This window comes from Drosophila albomicans, chromosome 2L (genome assembly GCF_009650485.2).
Source record: "Drosophila albomicans strain 15112-1751.03 chromosome 2L, ASM965048v2, whole genome shotgun sequence".
NCBI lineage: Eukaryota > Metazoa > Arthropoda > Insecta > Diptera > Drosophilidae > Drosophila > Drosophila albomicans.
The window spans coordinates 29051405-29072971 of NC_047628.2; the positions used below are offsets into that span (position 1 = coordinate 29051405).

Here is a 21567-nt window from a genome sequence, read left to right on the forward strand (position 1 = left end):
CGCTACAAATGTATCGAGCTTACAAAGTATATAAGGCGTGCAGCAACATGCAAATGATGCAGAAATATCGCATAGTCGAGAAAATTGGCAGCGGGTCCTTTGGGGACATCTTTAAGGTCGTGCGCAAGGATAATGGACAGCAGTTTGCTTTAAAATTCGAATCAAAGGATGTCGGATATCAGCAACTGCATTTGGAGTATGAAGTTTATAGTTTCTTGTCGCCTGGCCTTGGAATAGCTCGTGTCTACGAATTCGGGTGGGCAGCCAACGGTAAAGTGATGGCCATGGAGCTGCTTGGTCCGTCGCTGGAAGATTTGTTCGGGTACTGTTCGTGCCGCTTCTCGCTGAAGACGGTGCTGATGCTGGCCATGCAGATGATCGATCGCCTGGAGTATGTGCACAGGAAGGGTTATGTGCATCGCGACATCAAGCCGGATAACTTTGCGATGAGCGCTCAGAGGGACAAAAATTTGCTTTACCTCATTGACTTTGGTCTGGCCAACCGATACATGGATGTGGCAAAGAGGGAGCATATACCATTCGGGTGGAAGAAGGACCAGATCACGGGCACGTTGCGCTACGCTTCGCTGAATGCTCAGCAGGGATTTGAGGTGTCGCGTCGTGATGACATGATATCCCTGGGCTATGTCTGGATGTATTTTCTGCGAGGCAGTTTGCCCTGGCAAGGTATGATTGGTCCCAGGAGACAGCGTCTGGAGCGGATCGTCGAGTTGAAGCGATCGCTGAAAATAGATGAATTCTGCAAGGGATTTCCTGACGTATTTGCCAACTATTTGATCAATTGCCAGTCGTTGGCCTACGATGAGGAGCCCAACTATTTGAGCATCCGATGCAGCTTCAGCGATTTGTTCACTAGCCTCAAATATATCAACGATGGCGTCTTCGACTGGTCCAAGGACAAGACGAGCAGCGAGGAGGACGACAAGGAGAACCAGAAAGCACAGAACAATGCCAATTGAATGCACATTTTGTAAAGCATCTTGCTAAAGAATAAAGTTATCGAAGAGTGCTTGTAAAAGTAAAGAATAAAGTGATTAATAAAGAGCGATGAACGTCTGAGAAGCTCAACAGTTTCGAATGTAAAGATGAAATCTTATTGGGTTAATGATAAGGGCGACAGCTGCTAAATAATGCAGATAAATAAACATGTTGTGAGGAGGACGACAAGGATAATCAGAATGAACCTAATAATGCCATTTAAACGCACATCTTGCTGAAGAATAAAGTTAGAGTACTCTTAAAAATCAGGAGATTAAGAGAGATCAACGTCTGAGAAGCTTGAAATGCAAAGGTGGAAACTCTTTGGTGCTAAATAATGCATATAAATATACAAATTGCATATATAGTTGTCAGCTGTTGGCCAGGGTATTTGATTTCCGGCAATCGGTAGTTAGGTAAAAGCCAGGCCAACAGATATTTGCAGTTTCCTCTGGATGCCATTTATTTTACAGTGTGTCCAAGGCTGTCAGAGCTGCCAATTTGGAATACACAATTGCAAGTTTTCTAAAATGAGTCCAATTAACACAACTCAGATTTGTGCAACGTTTGCATTTTCTCTCTGTGTGTCGTCGTCGTCGTTCTTGTCGATGGGGCATGTTGATGTGAACGTCTGTGTATGCGAGTGTGTGTGTGTGCGTGCGGGTGTCCTGGACCCGAGCAGCTGCCAGAAATGTCCGTTAGGGCCAAGTGGCAGCTGCAGAGGAGCTGCAGTTGCAACGTTGCAGCATTCGAACTAAATGAAAACGTTGTAAATGGCAGCATCCAATTTACGTTTGCAATTAAACTGACACCGAACAGACACTTTTGATTTAGCTTGCACATTTCTGACTTTCGTTACCGACCCCCTCTCCCCGCCGCTCAAGGGAACATGACATGACATATAACGCTCCGGATTAAGCCCTGTCCCACAGAAAACGTCAATTGCTCTTCGAAGATTTATTAATACTAGTATGTGTGCAACACTTTTGAGTTCTCATCCAGCAGTTGGTGGCATCCATTCACTCTACAGGCTGGAGCTGTTGTCTCTAGCACAATCACCATGCGACGGCATCGAAATATATTTGTATAGTCCGCCATTGTGATTTGTAATAATTTTCATTTAATTTCGTTTGCCAGTCTACAAAAACAAAACACGTCTCTGTTTGCTGGCGAAGCAAAGGCCAACTTGTCGACAACAAGTGTGCAAAAAGGAAAAGTGTGTGTGAAAATTGCACGAAAAACAATTGCAGGCAAGCGTTGCAGCTAAAATTGTTATACCCTGTAGCAGTCAACTGCGGCAAGTGGGTAGTAGAAACGCACGAAACAATTTCAACGCTGAATTCTACCTTTACTTTTAATTTACTTCAATGTTTTGCATTCCACAAAAATAAAGCTAAAAGCAATTATAATTTCATAGGATATTTACTAGTCGCTCATTGTTTTGTTGTTGTTGTCGTTGTTGCTGCTTCGTTGCTCTGCACATAATTACATGAGAGAAAAAGAAGAAAATTAGTGTCGAGATTTGCGCTTTTGAGCGCTTCTCACCAGGTGAAAACTTTTAATGAGCAATTTTCTTACAAATTTTCCAAGTGTTGCCGCATTTAATTTTTTAATTAAAATTTCCGTGGCAAAGGGAGTGAAAAGTGGCAGCTGCGGTGTGGGGAATGACGGCCCGTCAAGCAAGAACCCTTCCAATTAAAAAAATTTCTTCAACTGACCACTGAAGCTGATGCCTAGAAATTTATTTAGCAAGGGTTTCGAACCTCAAACTGACCACCAAATGCCACGACAAGAACAAGAGAAACAGAGAAAGGGAGGTCTTCAGAAGAGGTGTGGTGAGTTTGTCCATCACTTTCAGCATCAATCAGAGTGAGGTCTGAAGAGGTGCTTTCGTCTGGGGGTGTTTGTATTTATCGGTCAGACTGTCGGCCCTTCCCCATGTTAATGGCCAATTGACACGCCACTTGGCTTTGACGTGCGCCCACTTTGGCTAAAGAAATGTTGCTCTTTATGTTTCTTTTTTTCACACTCTACCACGATTAACATGTGTGTGTGTGAGTGTGTGTGTGAGGGGTTTCACTTGCCACCCCTATCGCTTTGGGCCTGTAATGAGGTGCTAACTGAGCGTGCTGATTGCTGCCATTTTTGATAAGGTGTCCGCATTAATATTTCCCTTGCGTTTATTCACACCGTTTTCAACGAACCCCCTAAAAAGGTGTGTGCATACAGATAAGGCATAAATCATTGGGTTGCAGGTTTTTGGGATTGGCGCATTGATTGCGAGTGTCGATTCTTGTTAAACCCCTACGCATGTCTACTTATTAGGGGTCTTATTAGCTTAGTAGCATTGACTGACAATCTGGAATATTTTAAATGTTGTAATGCATCAATATAGCCTTTGGTATATTTTCAGTATTTTTGTGGTATAATAATGTGGTATACTTTATAAGCGAGTATTTGATATATTTTACAGTCTGGTATATTTTGAATGAAGTACTGTAAAAATATATGTAAAATTGCCTCTGACATATTTTTAGTATTTTTGTGGTATATTAATTTGGTATATTTTATAAACGGGTATTTGGTATATTTTACAGTCTGCTATATTTTGAATGAAATATATGAAAATTACCTCCGGCATATTTTTAGTATTTTTGTGGTATATTAATTCGGTATATTTTATAAGCGGGTAGCTTTCTTACTTGTTTTGCATGTGGTACTGTATAAATATACCTAATTTATTTTTTTGGTATACTAACTTGTTATATTTCAAAATTAATACCGCACATTTGTGCATTTATTTAAATTGGGTAGCAGGTATCTCCCAGTCGAAATCACTCGCCTGAAGTTTTCTTACTTGTTAGTGTAGAGAGCAATATTGTTCGAGCTAGTTGAGTCGAGTTCACCGCCATGGTCAGTTTGAAGGACCTTTTTGCAATTTCTAGCAAATTATCATAAGTATTTTCTATGCATTTTATTTGCATTCCACTCGCTTGGCATTTGATTTGAGCTTTTGCCAAGCAGATTGACATCAAAATGCATTGCAGAGTCTGCAAATTGAATTGCCTGTTGTCAATAAAACATTGCATTTCCCTAGCGAATGGCTGCGCAACCTGCAGCTGCCCTGCTTCTATGCGCAAAAAGTAATATAGTATAAAGTATTGTAGTAGTAGTAGTATATATGTGTGTATGTGTCACAGCTCATAAAGCATTGGGGACTGCCAATACGAGAGAATTGTATGAGAAATGTGCACAAATTGCACTTATAAATAAATCAAATAGAAATATCTTGTTATTATGGCAGAAGGACACACTCTTCGCTGTTTCCTGTTTGCTATTTCCTCTCTGGCTTATTGCGGCGAATTTTGTAGCGACGCAATATTGCGCCCCAAATTGAGTTACATTTAAATATTTTGCCAAGGCAGCTGCAGCGAGTCCACTCCTATGTAGAGCTCAGCTCAGCTTAGTTATGCATGTGTGCACACTGCTCGAATGCATTTTTTTGGTTGGCAATTTTCATCTTTTAGTAGTTAGAAATCGATTGCTGATTTCAAATTGCGATATCTGGAGCTATAGTGTTGGATAGCAAACGTTTAATTCGTATAATTTCGATTTCCTTTTCGTGCTTGCGAATGGCCAACTGGGCGTATAATTGATTTCATTTCCGCGCCTGCCACGACAACTCAAGCAATAAATTCAGCAGCTACACAAAAGCTACCTCTGAAACTGATACGATAAGATCACAAATAAATTTGCATAAAACTGCATTTAGATTAGCCACAAAACAAGTCGGCGAATAACCGAAACCCCAAACCGAAACTCAAACAGAAAGCCAGACACAAATCCGAAAGCCAAAGTCGAGTGGGGCAAAAGTTTGCACGGTTGGGAAAGTGCAGAAAAGCGCTGCGAAAATAACTCGCAGAAAATTGTTAGCAGTGCCCAGTGATTAATTATCTACATGAAAGCGTGCTATTTACAGCTTTAGCTTCCACCACTCGCGGCAATCAACAAACTCTGCATGTGTGTGTGTGTGTGTGTAGTGTGGTGTACTTTGTGTTTATGGAGTGTTTAGTTCTGTGCCAGCGCGATTTGCGCTCTTGATAAAAGCGAGCAGAGTTACGTGAAATGCGAATTGCTGATTTCCATAGAGCACTTTATCTAAATTAAAATCAAGCGAGTCTCCCCTGTTTGGCGCTCTGTTATACCCTGTAAATGAAAGTCTAGTTGAGCTGATCGAAGTCTGACCACAGCTTATAATACCTTTGACCCAAAATGACTTTTGTCAAGGGCCACACAACAGACGATGGCAATGATGATGATGATGATGTCACTGCTGAGTCAAAGAAGTGACGTTAAGTATACGCCGCGGTGCCACGCAAAAGTTAGTGGCCAAGAACAACACAATGCCAAATGCTGTTCTTCTCCCGTCTGTCGTTTTAGTTGTCTCCAGGTAAATTGTGTGTACGAGTATTTCAATTTAGCCAGCGAATAAATTGCCAGCAATAAAGTAGGGAAAAAAGTGTAATTTGTTTGGCTCGTTTGTTCTTTGTGTCATATCTGCCGGAATGTATCTACTACTCTCTCTCTTTCCCTCTCCCTTTCTCTGTCGCTCTTCAATTTGAGTCTGCGGTGTCTGCGACTGAGCGATGAGTTTCTTATTTTAATTTTGATTATGTGGCAGCCGACTGTCGGAAATGAACGCATTCTCAGCGGATTTCTATCTGCAAGTTACATTTACAAATTGCCCAACGCATTAACCCCCTCTCCCTAGAATTGATGTGGCACAAAATTGAGTTGTATACCACATACACACACCCTCACAGTTGCCACTCATTCGAAACGCATTTCTTGGCAGTTTTTCGCCTTCGTCTTCTGCCCTTGCCACACATAAATAAATGGCCACTTAGCTCTCATACAATGCAACGTGATGCCGTTAAGTCGATGCTTTTAGCATTTGATTGACACGTGAATGCCACAGCAATAACAACAGCAACATCAACACCAAATTGCTGGCCACTTAGCAACGCATAAACAGCTAGAAACATCACTCGATTGGAGCGAAAAGCATCTTGATTTGGCAGTTTGGGCAAAGAGCTCATCATATTTGCGCATAGTTGAGGAAATAATCCAAAAATGCTAAACAAATATCGACTTGGCCAAAGGAGAGGTCTTCATATGGTTTTGAGAGGTCTTCTGATGGTCATAGTCTTGGGTGTGCAGCATGGAAAATGTCAAATGCTGTTGGCGCAAGAAGCTGCTAACATGCAAGGTGATGTCAGATAATGAACTGATTCGCAGGAATGAAATGTAGATGCATATGAATCTCAAAGTACGTAAGCATTCCATGGCAGTGATTTTCATTTATTGTCATTTCTTTAAGTATTAAACACGCCTTATTTTATGCCATTTAAACATGGTTTGGATTAAGGGGAAACATCAAGGATGAATTTGGGTATTACTTTTCTATCCATTGTAGTATAGTTTAACTTTTTTCTAAGCTCTCTTTCGAACAAGAAAAACAACGATTTTTGATCATTTCAAAACTTTGGATTAAGGGGAAACATCAAGGTTGAATTTGGGTATTACTTTTCTATCCATTGTCGTATAGTTTAACTTTTTTCTAAGCTCTCTTTCGAACAAGAAAAACAACGATTTTTGATCATTTCAAAACTATATTCGCATTACATGTCCAAGCAATTATTTTGTTTCATGCTACATCGCTCAAGTCTTATGTAAACGATCAATGAAACTTCACATGGTACATTTACAAATAAATGCGTAGTAACTCAGGGATATATATTTCTTTTTTACATAATGGACATTTTTGTTCCAAACGCGCAGCAGTTTTGATGCATTTCTTACAGAATATGTGTCCACAGCGTGTTGCGCACGGCTGATGCACCGAGTTCAAGCAAAGCGGACATTCGTATGAATTCACAGCGGATGTGTTTGCATTGTGTATTACCGTGCTACGTGAACGTTTCGGTGACGATCGTGTCAAGTCAATGAGCTCTGCATCTTCTTCACCTTGAACAACTAGGCGACGTCGCTTGACACGCACCAACGACGAATCCGAAGGATCGTAGGAAATTGCTACCCGGTTGACAACTCTGGACGTTGATGAGCCTCCGTCCGATCGCCTCAAGCCATTCCATTTGCGTTTGGCCCTGATAATTATTTTATTAACTAAAATAATACCATTAGTAGAAAGAATTGAAATAGTTTTGTTGTTTTCGTTTGCTCACTGTTGGGAAGCGCTTCACGAATCCCCTGCAAATTGAGCTGCAACCTGAGCTCCGGCAATGAAAATAATTCACCTCCCGAACTCTCGTCATCGCTAGAAGTCATTTCTGAGGACTTGTTTTTTACGCCTGTCTAGAATAACAAGAAATGTTGGAATAAATATTCTAATTCTGACACAAGTTAACTTCTAGTATGTGATGCATTTTTATAATATAATGCGCTCCAATTTGCAACACCTTTAATATAATTCAAAAGTCGTAGTATAAATTTCATTTATTATTTACTTGCTTTTAATTAATATTTGCTGCGCACACAACCTGTCACTTACACATCAATTAATAAGAGAGGGAAAAATGAACAGTGTGTCCATACAATGATTTATCGATAGATCGATAAGTCCAGTATGTGTATTTTTATTAAGTACGCAACTTTATAGTGATGGGAGATAACAAGTACAAGTATTTTCCAGTATTTGCTGCAAACATTGGGCAACCCCAGATAAAACCCAATCAAATTAACATATAACACTATTAATATATACTTAGACTTATGTATGTATATATATAGAATATTAAAGGAACATCAATTACTAAACATAATGAGATAATTTTATATGTTATTTTTCATTGTTTCCTCATTTTTGTTTACTTTAGTCTAAAAAAATATGTGGGTTAAATAATAGTTTTATACTGTAATAAAAAATAAAATCAAAATGTAAGGAGCTTTACCTGCACCAATAATAATTTTCATTATTTCTCCGTTGTTTTTTGAATTTAGTTTTCTTGTAGTCCCGTTTTTCTTCTTAATTCTAAGAAACTTCTAGAAGGTAACCGTTTTTTGAAGATGTCTCCCAATTCAAACATCTCGAATCGTTTCAAGTTTCTATGTTTCTATTATTTAATATTGAGTATTGACAGGTGTTAAACAAAATCGTATGATATTTTATCATTTCATTTAAAATGTGCCTAACTCTTGGATTGTGCTGAGTTGCTATTTTGCATCTTAGACCTTTTTTATAACATTTTTGCAACGGCCTTTAAAAGTTCTTATGATGGTCATAGTCTTGTGTGTTGATTCAGAGAATGAAATTGATAACTCACTATGGATTCATTTATGTAGTCATTTGCAGTTCATGAATACTGTGAACAACACATCAGCATGAGGGTAAACATATTGCACTCTAGAAGCTAAGCACCTACTCAAAAAACATTAAACGCACACACACACACACTTATATAGTATACACATCACATAAGCACTTAAACAGCATGTCAGCTTGAGGAACGCTCGTTCGAACGGTCATTTCCTGGATGAAAAAGGTTCGGGGTTAACAACTGATGGGCCAAAATGGGAAGCAGTTACAATAATGTCTGTCGGCACTGACGGCAACTTTACAATGGCCAACTTGTGGGCCATTAACCAAAAAATGAGAACAAGTTCAAGACATGCGAAACGCTTATTAAAACGATACTTCAAATTCCCCCCAACCCCAACCCAACCGACATACAAGGATAAGGGCGAAGGATATGCGACACATCCGGAGGCGCACAAGCTTAGGTAATTTAGATTGTGACTACTACTACCGCTAACTGACTTGGACCCCAGAGCCGCCCCAAGGTTGACATGCAGGTTAAATAGATTAAGGATATCGCTTACCACCATAGAAAGAGAAGGTTGTTCACCTGCCGCCAAGTGAGCGAAAACTGAAAGTAATTGCCAAATATTGAGACAACAACAAGCCACGAAGCAACTCAGCACTCTACACACACACACACACATACACGGAGAGTGGCTGCCAGAAGCCAAGTTCCTGCACCAAATTGAATTATTAATGGTGTTGTCATTGGCTTGAGACTTGGCCGCGTGACTTTAACCTGCTCGTTAACGGACCCCAAAAATAGAAACTTGTTTGTCCAGCAAAACAACACAATTAAGTTGTCAGTCATCGCGTTGCAAGGTCCCGCCCGCAGTCAACAGATAGGAACTACTCCCCAAATGAAACCCGAAGCAAGCTGCGCAACTGATTCTCATGCTACAAGTTGACTTTCGCTTTATTATTTGGGCGTGAACTCTTAGGTTTTCTTTGAACTGTGGCAAAGGTGTTGAGTGAGTTAGCGTATTGGATTGAACTGAAGCGAAGGTGACTATTATTAAGAGAAAGAAGTAGAGTCTAAATTCTTAATCGAAAATGTTTGGTCAGTGAGATATCCACTACCACTTTTCCGATGGCTATACATTGACAATATGTCATAGAGTATACAATATACCAGATTGCCAATCAAACCAATAAAATTCTAAATTATACTGAAGGCTTTACTTGGTATATCAATATACCATTACATTACAAATAAAATATTATTATAAAGTATAAAATATACCAGCTTTTCAATCAAACCAATAAAATTCTAAAATATACTGAAGGCTATACTTAGTATATCAATATACCATTATATTATAAATAAAATATTATTATAAAGTATAAAATATACCAGATTGTCAATCAAACTAATAAAATTCTAAAATATACTAAATGCTATACTTGGTATATGAAAATACCATTACATTAAAAATATATTATAAAGTATAAAATACATCAGTCTGTCAATCAAACCAACAAAAAACTAAAATAGACTGTAGGTTATATTTGGTATATCAATATACTAACCAATCTACATATATAGGGTTGGAGATGACTCTTTATGCAATTTACTTCCTTCTCTGGAGGCATAAATTTATAATACCCAATATTAGTTGATTATAAAGTTAAGTGCAAAACAATTTTACATACTTAACACCATAAATTATCAACATGTTTCACTTTGGTCTGTCAACGCCAAGTCATGTTAAATGTGATAAATGAAAAAGGTCATCTTATCTATAAAATACGAATTAATTTTCTTACTAAATTCAATTCGATGCGATGCCATTTCTTTAATTAATAAATTCAATATTTATGTTTGCCAAACGTGATAAATAAATTGACGCCCGAGTCCGAGTTTACTAGCTTTATTTGCCACACCCGGCAAACATGGCAAGAGCGGAGGAGAGAGAGGAGAGAGTGGGCCATGTGGTTGGTCATCGATTGGTATTTTTATGTCGTCTGACACTTAACTTTATTAATTTTTGCTGCACTGCGTCTTAGTTTTAATCACTTTCGGTCCCGCGTAGCGTTACGAATGACAATACACCAAATGACTTTCGTATCATTTGCTTTTTAGCTTCTGGTTTAAGGCAATTTTATGAACTCATTTGTTGTTCGTTGGCTGGGCCACATAAAATATCACAATTAATTTTCGTGGGGGCCAACAAGGAAATGTAATTAACGTGTAGTTGTTTGGACTCGGTTTAAAGTGCCATGGACATTGAATGCATAAATTTATCGAGTTCATAGAGCCATCGGCGGGTGTGTGTGTGTGAGTGTTTGTGTGTTGTCATTTCATTAAAAATGCAAATTTCAAGCACAACTTGAGGCGCTCTACAAAGGCGCGATTACGCAGTTCAAGAGGCCATCATCATCATCATTGTTAACAGCGAAAGACACGGCAGACGTTAGAGAGCAGAGCTAAGCTGAGACTGCTGAGCTGCCTAAGGGCTGACAATGTTTGGGGAGGTGACAAAGTTATCTTCAAGTGGGCACCGAGTGCGAGTACAAGGAGTATTTGTTGCCAAACAACACACAGTCGACCAGCGTCGCACAAAGGGACGAACGTGCCAAGTGCGTCAGCTGCAGGACCTCATCCTAACACCCCAAAAACACTTCACCAAAATGCACCTTGGGCAAACAATGGCGGCCTTCTCCACAGCCAGAGAGAGAGAGAGAGGGAAAGAGAGAGAGAGAGAGCGCCTTTGGGGGAAATGCATTTAGATGATGTCTGCTGCATATGTTGATTCTACGTGAATGTGTGTGTGTGTGTGCTGCTGCTGTAATGCATTGTTTATGTGCTTGCAATTGCTATTAACTAAATGTCAACGCCATTGCTGCGATTATGTTTAGACTGTGTTTCACTCACAAGCGCTTCGGGCTTTGCAAGCTGTCTGCAGTTAATATTCCAACAACTTAAGATATGAGCATATATATTATATTTAATGTAGAGTATTCATTAAACTAAATTGATCACCATTGTAAACGATTCAACGTGCAAAAACGCCTACTTATTAAAGGTCTGAGTTGCTTTGATTGACAATCTGATGTATTTTAGTACTTCATTGTATATTTTCAATGTAATACTGCATAACTTTTGAATGAAATACTATTTTAATATTCCAAATATAGCCTTGACATAATTTAGTATTTTTCCGATATATTTTTATTGTATTTGTGGAATACGGTTTTATTGGAGATGGATAGCGAGTATTTTATAGTCGAGCTCAACTAAAGCTTTCTTACTTATTATTTATTGACTGATGAGTGACACTATTCTTCCTGCTTTTAATCGTAGGGTGTACAAATCTATAAATAACTTTAAAATAGTTTAGTCGGTCTTCAAGCTATCAAGCTTGATAACTTTGTAATACTCAAAGCACTTTGCTCTTGATAGAAACGAACTGAACGTTCGTTGGATGCCAATATATCTTCCATCTGTCAATTTGCGAGGCTCATGACGGCGCGCACATGATGTTGAGCAGTAAATTTATGAATTTTGAGAAATGCCGATGTCGATGCCGATGCCGATGTCGGTGCTGATGTCGATGTCGATGCGAATGCGTCGTAATATTAAAATTGAACACGTAGAGTGGAGAACGTGAGGCAACTGACAGCGCACACATGAAGCATTGGAATAGTTTCTTGGCAGTTTGATCAAAGCTTTAGGCACTTAGTATGACACATGTTTCTATTTTCTATTACCATTTGCTTATTATTAATAAACGTATGAATTTTGTTGGAGGAAGAAGCCACAGATGAAATATTAAAAGCCACAAGGCAAAATTGTGGATTATGTGGAAGCTGCACAGTTGTTGCTGTTGCTGTTGCTGTGGCAATGTGAAAGAGGCTCGTTTAGTTGCTGTTTTTGGCTGGCATGCACAATAAATTGTATTTAAAATGAAAGAAGCTGGTGCTAGCTCCAACTAACGTGCTTGCAAATTCCAGGCACGTGCGAATTCATTCTGATCTCTCAGCTTAAGGATGGAGAGAAGACAGCAGGCAGCAGGCAGGACACGATGTTTGCCTTTTGACGTTTACAAATTACCCACAGCTGGCACTGCCAAATGCTAAAGCATATTCTAGTGTGTGTGTGTGTGTGTGTTCGGGGTGCTATATTAAACGTACATATGTTTAAAGCCAACTGACACAACATCATCTCCTCGCTCTGCTGTCCGCTGTCAAAACAAGTACAAACATGTGGCACACTTACATTTGTCAGTGTGATTGCGACTCATGAGTGTGAGTGCTGCATATGAGTGTTTTGTGAATGAATACCATTCACCTTCTTGCTGCCAGTTAGTTTTTATACCTGCTACCCATAGGATAAATGGGGTATTATAACTTTGTGCCGACTAGTTGCTTTGGCTTACAATATGGTATATTTTCGCACTCTATGGTATATTTTGAATGTAGCAGCAATTCAATATGCCAATATACCAAATTTACCATTCAATTTACCACATATAAACTTTGCTATATTTTTAGTATTTTTTGCGGTATATTATTTTGGTATATACTAACTTACATTTACAATGTATACGATATATTTCAAACGCTGTGGTCTTTTTAGTATAGTACCAATTAAATATATCAAATATACCGATCCAATATGCCAAATATACTGTTTAGTATATTTTTCAGTATCTTTGAGGTACATAAATATGGTATATTTCGCACTCAATGGTATATTTTGAATATAGTACCAATTGAATATACCAATTAACCAATTTAATATATCAAATATATACTCTTTGATATATTTTCAGTATTTTTTGCGGTATATTAATTTGGTATATACTTACACTTGCTATGTTTACGATATATTTCAAACGATATGGTCTTTTTGAGTGTATTACCAATTAAATATACCAAATATACCGATCCAATATGCCAAATTTACTGTTTAGTAAATTTTCAGTATCTTCGCGGTATATGAATATAGTATATATTAATATTAATACCGCACTGTTTTGCTTTTATTCACACTGGTTAGCGGGTATCTCATAGTCGAGCCCACTCCGTAGTTTTTTTTTCTTGTTTCCCTCTTGTTGTTGTGGCGCTTGCATAATTCAGTGAGCCTTCGGTCTCATCATCAATTTGAGCGACCCACCTCGTTAGTCTTGTAAAACGATGTCAAAATTGTCTGCAGCAGCAGCAAAACATTTGTTGTTTCAATTATTTAAATGTAATTTTCCAAATTGTACTTACTTTTACGCTTCAAATTCGAAAACAAAACGCAAATATGCTTTACACTTTTTGCGAGGGTTCCTCGATAAGTGAATGGAATGTGACTCAACGGTTTTTATATGTTCCGAGTTGTCATATGTTCTAGTTACTAAACAATCCTCGTGTATGTATTATTTACGAAACATTTATAGAAATTGATTTCTTTGACTGCCATGAGATGCAATTTGTTTTGGCCCTCATTGTTGTCCTCAATGTCCTTGTGCCACATTGCGTGCAATTAAGCACTTTAGCTGCAAACAATAAATAAATGAAAGACATTCCGTTCACAGTACGTTGGGGAGTTCATTTAATGTCTCAAATATATTTTAATTGCGAGGTAACTCTTTTGATTTTTCCAACGCACAGTCAGAGCAAAGAAACATTCCTCAAGGGCCACTGGCAAGTGGCAATTATGTCCTCACCCGGCCATTGAGTGTGCACTCGAAGAAGCTAAAGGAGCCCCCCCCCCCTCCCCTCCACCTCTTCGTGCTGTTGACAAGGCCCAAATGCATTTAATTTCTTAAAGAGGCGCGTAATTAGTTTGCCGCTCCACGCTCTCCATGCTGCAAGCACTTGTGCTCGTACTTATACTCGTAGTACTTGCAGCACTCGCACTCGCAGTAGCACTCATAGTCATACTTATATTATGCAACATAATTCGAGGCGCCTCGGCAGCAGCAGTTGGCTTGGCTTTTCGGGTTTCTTTGGTGTTGCCTGCCTCGTTGCCGCCTCGCTGCAACAGCGGCCACTAATGTGCCTCTTTGAGGTTTCGTAATTAATGTTTAATTGCTGCGAAACTTTGCTTGAGGTTAGCCTTGCATTTCCCCACACACACACACACGCACACTATGTAATTTTTCCTCATCCGTTGCGTTGTGTTATTAAAAAGTCTTCCACTATCTGGAGGCCAACAATGCACTTGAGAGCACAATATATATTTTTGGGGCCGAGCACATAAAACTGTTTGCTAATTGCAATTATGCGTTAATTAATAAATCGTAGATAAATTTTTAATGCTCAACATTTAATTGTATTTTCCAAAAATTGTTTACGGGTCGTATGTGCAATATTTAAATTATGCTACATCACAGAAGAGGAAGTTGCGAGCTTAGCTGGGGGCGCGGTCATGGCGTTTATGTAGAAAGTTTAATCGTCAAACTAAATCGCTTAGAAAGTGGAAATGTAACTAATTTACTCAACACAGCAAACACAGTGCACACGCTCGAAAGTTTTGGGCCATTTGCGCATCATAATGATAAAAGTTGTCAGTGCCGTTGGCCATGTGAAAGGTGTTTGCCGCAACGCAACTCTTTGGCCCGAGGGCAAAGGGTTAAACACACACACACACACACACGAATATGTGTGTATGCAAATGTGAATTGCGTTTGATTATTGCTGTAAAATTGATTAATTGAAAGGGGTTCGCATTTCACATCTCAATGGTTGCTGCTACCTTTTCTCGCTTTTTGTGAATAGAAACGGGCACAGCATAATATAAAGGATATAGACGGGGGGAGGAGGAACGGGGATAGCATACACTTGAATGGCAACATTGAATATGCAGACGCTCGAGGAGTTCACATGTTAATTAAATAGAAAGCCCAAACAGATGCCGCACAACACTGCGTATGCGTGATGCAAGGCACTCGACAAACTCAAGTTGCGTCAAGATGAGTTGAGTCGAGTTCAGCTCAGTTCTGTTCACAGTTGAAGGAGAATTTGTTTGGCAGACGCATTGAATTGCGGTTTATGGATAAGCACCACAGATGCGAGCATTGAGAGATAGGCACTTTCAATAGCAATAGGTTGGAGCGTGGAGCGAGGAGCAGGGAACGCGTCAAGTGCTACTCAAAATTTGCAGAATTCATTTATGCAACAAGCTCCACAGAGTACGAGTACGATGGAGAAGCTAGAAAAAAAAAATAACAAAGAAAAAGAAGCTAAACAGAGAGAAAGCAAGACAGAGGGAAGTAGTAGACAAGTAATGAATGAAATTTGAGCAGATTATTCAGTTCCTTTTGCGCAACAATTAAACAATTTACGTACATTTTCGAGTACTCTAACATTTTGCTAACTAATTACGCTTGGGATCAGCAGCATTTCGTATAGAGAGCTGAGCTAAGGGGGGTGGCAACGGCGCCCCAGGGGGAATCTCCATCCATACTGCATCTACTCCTGCTGAGTTGAGTTGCCTGAGTTCATTTGCAGTGATGAACCTGAGCACATGAAATGAATACATAACGTAGCTGTTGCAAAGCTGTTGAAATGTTGAAAGTTTCAATTGATTCAATAGACTGATTTGGAAATTTGCTTAAGCATTTTAGTTACTATTGAGTCTTTGTTGCTTCAGATGAATGCTTGACCCGTTGATCAACAGCACACACATTTAATCAATCAATGTATTATGCACTTTCGATAACTGTGCCTCTTAAACGCTTCTCTCACAAACAATGAAAACACGAATAGATTGATAAAAACTGTTAATAAAATATAAAACACTTTTAATCATTTAAAAAGATAAATATTGAATGACAATTACTTTAAACTTGCCAAGATTTCCTTGAACGTATATCATTGTATGTATATTAATAAAAAGATTAACTGATAAATATTGAATGTCAATTGCTTAAAGTTTTCATAGTTTACGATGATTTCCTTGGACGTATCATCATAGTGGCCCTTTTAAGGGACACTACATTATGAAAATCATTCCAGTAAATGCAATTTCTATCTGTCCCATTATATGTGCCAGCCAAGTTGCTAAAAATGGAATGAGATTTTAGCATCAGCATTAAAAAGATTACAACATTTACTTACGCAGCAGAACAGTTGTTGTACCACCAAGCGCCGCTTCGATTCTTGGCGCAGTTATTTGCATTATCCCGATCAAATGTGGCAAATTTCTGGCAATAATTATAACTGAGCGAATCACCCGCAGTTCCACTGGCTTTGCCCAGCGTATTTAACGCATATTCTTCATCTTCACCGCTAATTGCAAATTTCTCATATCTCTCAAAGACTATTTTTCCCTGGAAGTCTTCGAGAATTACAAGCAACTCTTGGCTGTAATCAGCTGTTAATGCGTATATTTTATCCAATCCCAAGAAGAACTCGCCATCTAAATCTCCGAATCCGTTTTTATAAGTATTCCACTTTCGGTAAAAGTTTACACTTCCGTCCATTCTATTCAAAATGATAGCCCAACCTCCGCCTTGAGTTTTTGCATCACAGGCCACTCGAAAAGGATGTTCAATATATTGGGGAATATAAATTTGGTAGACTCCACTAGTCTGTGAATAGGCTGTTGCCTCGGCGCAGTTCGAATATAATTTCTCATGATTATCAACTAACGCTTGATCTTTCTCCGCCCTGGGAAAAGGTTTTGTTTAAATTCATAAATTTTAATTAAGCTATTAACTCACTTGAAATTGTATATTTGATTAGTTTCATTGTACTGCGCAGTAACATAACAAAGAATTGTACCAAAAAATATATAAATTGTACTGAGAAACATTATTGGGATAGTAAAACTGTACTAAACTAATTTCAGTAAATTTCATTTCTTTTATATAGAAAGCTAGCTTTTCTTATCATTAAATTAAATACTTAAGATTCCAAGTGTTAAAGATAGTAAATTAATTATCGCGATTGCATTTTGTCAACAGCGTAAAATGTTTTATAAGAGTTGATCACATGGGAGAGTTGTTCGTTCTTCTTTTTCTTAGTTTTGTGCTTTGAGGTCTCCGTTCCCATTTCCCAAATCACTTGCAAACCTGTGCACACTGATTTCGAATGGCAGCTGAAAAAGTCGTATACGATATAAATGCAACAAATCTAGGTGTAATATGCATGTGGAATCAGCGAAGCTTTTACGATTCGGCCAACGGGGATTATGTGCTCAACGGTTTGTGCAACTGTCGCTGTCACTGAAAGCGGGGCAGCAGAGAGCGAGAGAGAGAGAGAGAGAGGGAGAGAGAGTGTCAGACGAGCCAGTTGTTGATTAAATAAAAGTAGAATCATCACAAAAAAAAAAAGGCATGAGCACAAAAAAAAAAGAAAAAAGAAAAAAGTCGGCAGCTAAAGTTGAACAAAAGGCAAAATGCAAAATGAAAACTAAACTAGAAAAAAGTTTACTTTGAACATCGATTCCCAGGACATTTTTTAGTGCAGAGCAGCAACTAGTGAAAGAGCGAATAGTCATCGTGTAAAAGAGATGGAGAGACAGAGTGAGAGAGAACCAAAGTGAGAGAGAGTGAAGCTCTCAGAGTGCAGCGAATAAATAATTCAGGCCGAAATGTCAAACAGCGTCGTCTAAGGATGATTTCTGCGGAAGTTGTTGCCAACCTCCTCTCTCTCTCTAGCTATCTCTGTCTCAGTTCTCCCTTCCTGGCTAGAACTTTGGAGCATGAATAAGTAAATACATTGTCTGGTGCCCTCAGCCTCGTTCTTACTGCCGCTGCACACCAAAGTCCGTTGCTCTTCATTGTTAAAAAGTTGTTGACGTTGATGCTCGCTACGTGTAAAAAAGGTGAACAACATTTGTAGACTCGCAATTGAAGTGACGTATCACACGATGCCGACGCCGCTTAGCTATTCAATCTACCCCCTCCGCTCCTTGCCCCTTGTCACTTGCTTCTTCCATCCCAAGCCCACGGGGCGTCATGTCATCTGTCGGCCAAAGTGACTTCTGGTGCCGCACACGTCGCAATTATTTGCAGCAAGTTGAAATTTATACGCCACAAAACTTTATTCCACAATACGAGTGCACACGCACATTTTCTCTCTCTCTCAATTTCTCTAATCTGCAGCTCTAAATAAATATATATATCAAACTGCCACAAGAAAGTAAAACACAAACAAAGTGCCAACCCCGGAATTTTTGGGGTTGCTCATTACTTGATGTGAGTTTATTAAAAAAATTTGTGCAACCGTCTCGCAATATTGAATAACAAGTCAGAAAGCTACAGTCGAGTGTGCTCGACTGTGAGATACTCGCTCTACAAAACTAATATACCACAAAAATACTATAAATATACCAAGGGCAATATTTGGTATTTTTATAGTACTACATTTTGAAAGCAAAAAAGAACGGTATTAATTTTAAAATATACCAAAATAATATACCACAAAATACTAAAATATACCGAAGGCTATATTTGGTATATTTTTTGAAAGCAAAAAAGAGTGGTATTCATTTTAAAATATAACAAAATAATATACCACCAAAATACTAAAATGCTAAATACTACACAGTGCAAAATATACCAGATTGTTTATACTTAAGATCCGTTGTAAAGAGAACTGAAAATAGACCAAATGCTATATTTGGTATATTAATATAATGCTTCATTCGAAATATGTCATAGAGGTCAAAATATATTCGATTCATTTCAAAATATTCCAAATGAATATACCACAAAATACTAAAAATATTCCAAAGGCTATATTTGGTATATTGATATAGTACTATGACTTCTGTCTGTTACATACATTTCATGGAGGCACAAAGTTATAATACCCTTCTACCCCATGGGTAGCGGGTATAAAAGCATCCGACTTCAAGGCTTAAAAATCACAACACTTGACGCACAATTCGAACCCCATTGGAAACCACCCCCCTTGGCGTTATGGCATAACGGAAATCCATGGGAGCTTTTGTACACTTCTTTTTCTCTTCTGTTTTCGCCCCTCGATACGACACTTACCCCTAGTCCAGGCCTCAAGCTGTTGCCACGCCATACGTTTGACCGTACGACATCCCTCAATGTGTCGCCAACGGCAGGGGGTTGTTCATCCACCCACCCCCACATCCCCATCCCATTGCTCTTTCGTTTATTGCCTTTTATTTCGTTTTTTTTTTTTTGTCTTGGCTTTAGTTTTTGTTTGTGTTGTGCAACTGTTGCTTCTGTCTCAGCTTCTGTATCTGTGGGTCTTTTGTTTCTTTTTTTTTTTGTGTCTGCTGCATTTTGTTGTCGCATCATTAATTTTGTACAGTTATTTGCTTGCAAGCATTCCCCATAGCAGCAGCAACAGCAGCAGCCATCGCTCATCATTCCAGAGCCGCTTTTAGTCGTCGTGAATGTAACTCATGTCACGCCTTTGTATCGGCCACTCATAAATTTTGATAATGTGTCAATTTATGAATGGGGCCCCATTGGCTTGTCGCCTGTCCATATTTCCGAGGGGATTGTCTCGCTGTCAGCATATTGATTGTTTTATTGATGGGCCACACACAACAGCATTAAATAGATCCAATAGCAAAACACACACACAGAGCTAGAGAGAGAGAGAGAGAGATGTATGGAGAACTTGATACCTACAAATATCTTGGTCTTTTTATTTTATCCAAATTCCTTGCAACTTGCTTATGAGAAGAGATGAGATGATTAAACAGATTACGAATTTAGTATGCGAAGCACACACACAGAAATTTCTCAGGGATTTCCCCATGCAAAGTGTCGTTTTAATTTGAACACTCAGCGCAGCCATATTAAATTATGCAGAGGCGAATGTTTGTTCAATTAGAGCAAATACCAATGTCAGAGACTAATTAATGGATAGACAGCATCATGATTAACTCACATGTGTGTATGTAAGAGAGAGAGAGAGAGGGGGAGAGATTGGCAATCGGACTAATTAGCAAATTACTTTCGAATGATTCTCGAATTTGAACAAAAACTATGATCTATAGGTTATGGGTTGAACTTTCCTTTTACTGTGTGATTTATGGAACGCTCTCCGCTTAATATATAAACTAAATGAGTAAATGAGCAAATGAATAAATGGATCCCGATGCGCGGTATTCGCCAAACTCAGAGACAACTCACGCACATTTCTATGTATTCATTTGTTTGTAATTAGGGATTAAGTGGGATTACAACCATCAATATCAATTATTCGAATGCCCCACCACATGCCAATGTATTAGTTGGCCTACATGTGTTTATTACAATTTACGCACAACTAAAAGCCGCCCAAAACGAACACAAAACAACAAAAAAAAAGAATACAATTAGCAATAAACGAAGGTTTGGTAGGCGACACAAAAATACCCTGTAAACTTTGATATTCATGCCAAATGAAGATGCTCTCGACATCCATTTTGTCTGTCGCCTCCGCCTGGAGTGCTTTCTTTTGTGCAGGGTATTAAAACCAAAGTTGCCATTATTTAGTATGCGTAGGAAGGAGAAAAAAACCAATAACAATAGTCAGGACACAATGCATTATATAAATTAATGTTGATTTAATGGAATGCATATTCATTTGGCCCCACCATCCACACTTCTCTCACTTTGTGCGTATTTAGTTAATTGCAATTAAAGTCGGCGCCCCCAAACTGGACTTTGGGTAAATGGTAAATGCCCCCTGGAAATGCCCCAATTTATGTGCGTATCGCAGATAGAAAACCTCATAAAGGAGAGTGCGCTCAGTGTGTGCTGTTCTTTGCGATATAAATCCTCTTATGGCCTGACCGCATTCTAAGCAGATGAGTTTCGCTCTGAAAGCTGACAGTTGATTCCACAAATTAGACAAATGCCTAAGCATTATACTCGAGCTCGAATCAATTACTTAAAGATACATTGGTTTCGTAATCTAAGATTTTGAATTACGCACATTAATAATACAATAAATTTAAATGAACTTTTACCTACTTTCATATAAAAACTTTCGAATAAATGAGCTGCAAGTAATTGAAGCTGCTTAAATATTACGTATACGCAATCAATTGAGTGCTTTAGTCACTACAAATTGCGAATTACACCTGCGGCAAGAGTGCTTCTATTACGCTGACGATGGCGAAGCTTTTCTCAATTTCCATTATGTCGTCGCACTTTGCATGCACTTTGTTCTTTGCTAACCAAAAAGAATTGCAAATTACATGTGTCCTTGTAATTATTTTTGCCGCAGGCTATGACAAGAAGAAGCTGTAGGAAGAGAGGTCGAAAAGGCACAAT

The 21567-nt window shown here is 38.7% G+C and overlaps 3 protein-coding genes across 4 annotated transcripts; 1 reads left to right on the plus strand and 2 right to left on the minus strand.

Annotated features, from left to right (window-relative positions):
- The first annotated feature begins 8 nt into the window (after positions 1–8).
- Positions 9–1306, plus strand: LOC117565160 (casein kinase I). The gene has a single exon (XM_034244144.2). The coding sequence runs from the start codon at positions 9–11 to the stop codon at positions 978–980; it is 972 nt and encodes a 323-aa protein (XP_034100035.1). The 3' UTR covers positions 981–1306.
- Positions 1307–6691: 5385 nt separating this feature from the next.
- Positions 6692–8097, minus strand: LOC117564780 (uncharacterized). Of its 2 annotated transcripts, XM_052003333.1 has the most exons (3): positions 7971–8097; positions 7245–7374; positions 6694–7185 (listed from the first exon to the last, which is right to left on the minus strand). In XM_052003333.1, the coding sequence occupies exons 2-3, from the start codon at positions 7345–7347 to the stop codon at positions 6764–6766; spliced, it is 525 nt and encodes a 174-aa protein (XP_051859293.1). In that variant the 5' UTR covers positions 7348–7374; positions 7971–8097; the 3' UTR covers positions 6694–6763. The 2 variants fall into 2 exon arrangements, with proteins under 2 accessions (XP_034099574.1, XP_051859293.1); XM_034243683.2 differs by lacking the exon at positions 7971–8097 and having other exon boundaries at positions 6692–7185.
- An 8067-nt stretch (positions 8098–16164) lies between these two features.
- LOC117564559 (angiopoietin-related protein 2-like) lies at positions 16165–17136 on the minus strand. The gene is made up of 3 exons (XM_034243392.2): positions 17035–17136; positions 16430–16981; positions 16165–16372 (listed from the first exon to the last, which is right to left on the minus strand). The coding sequence occupies exons 1-3, from the start codon at positions 17124–17126 to the stop codon at positions 16255–16257; spliced, it is 762 nt and encodes a 253-aa protein (XP_034099283.1). The 5' UTR covers positions 17127–17136; the 3' UTR covers positions 16165–16254.
- Positions 17137–21567: the final 4431 nt, after the last annotated feature.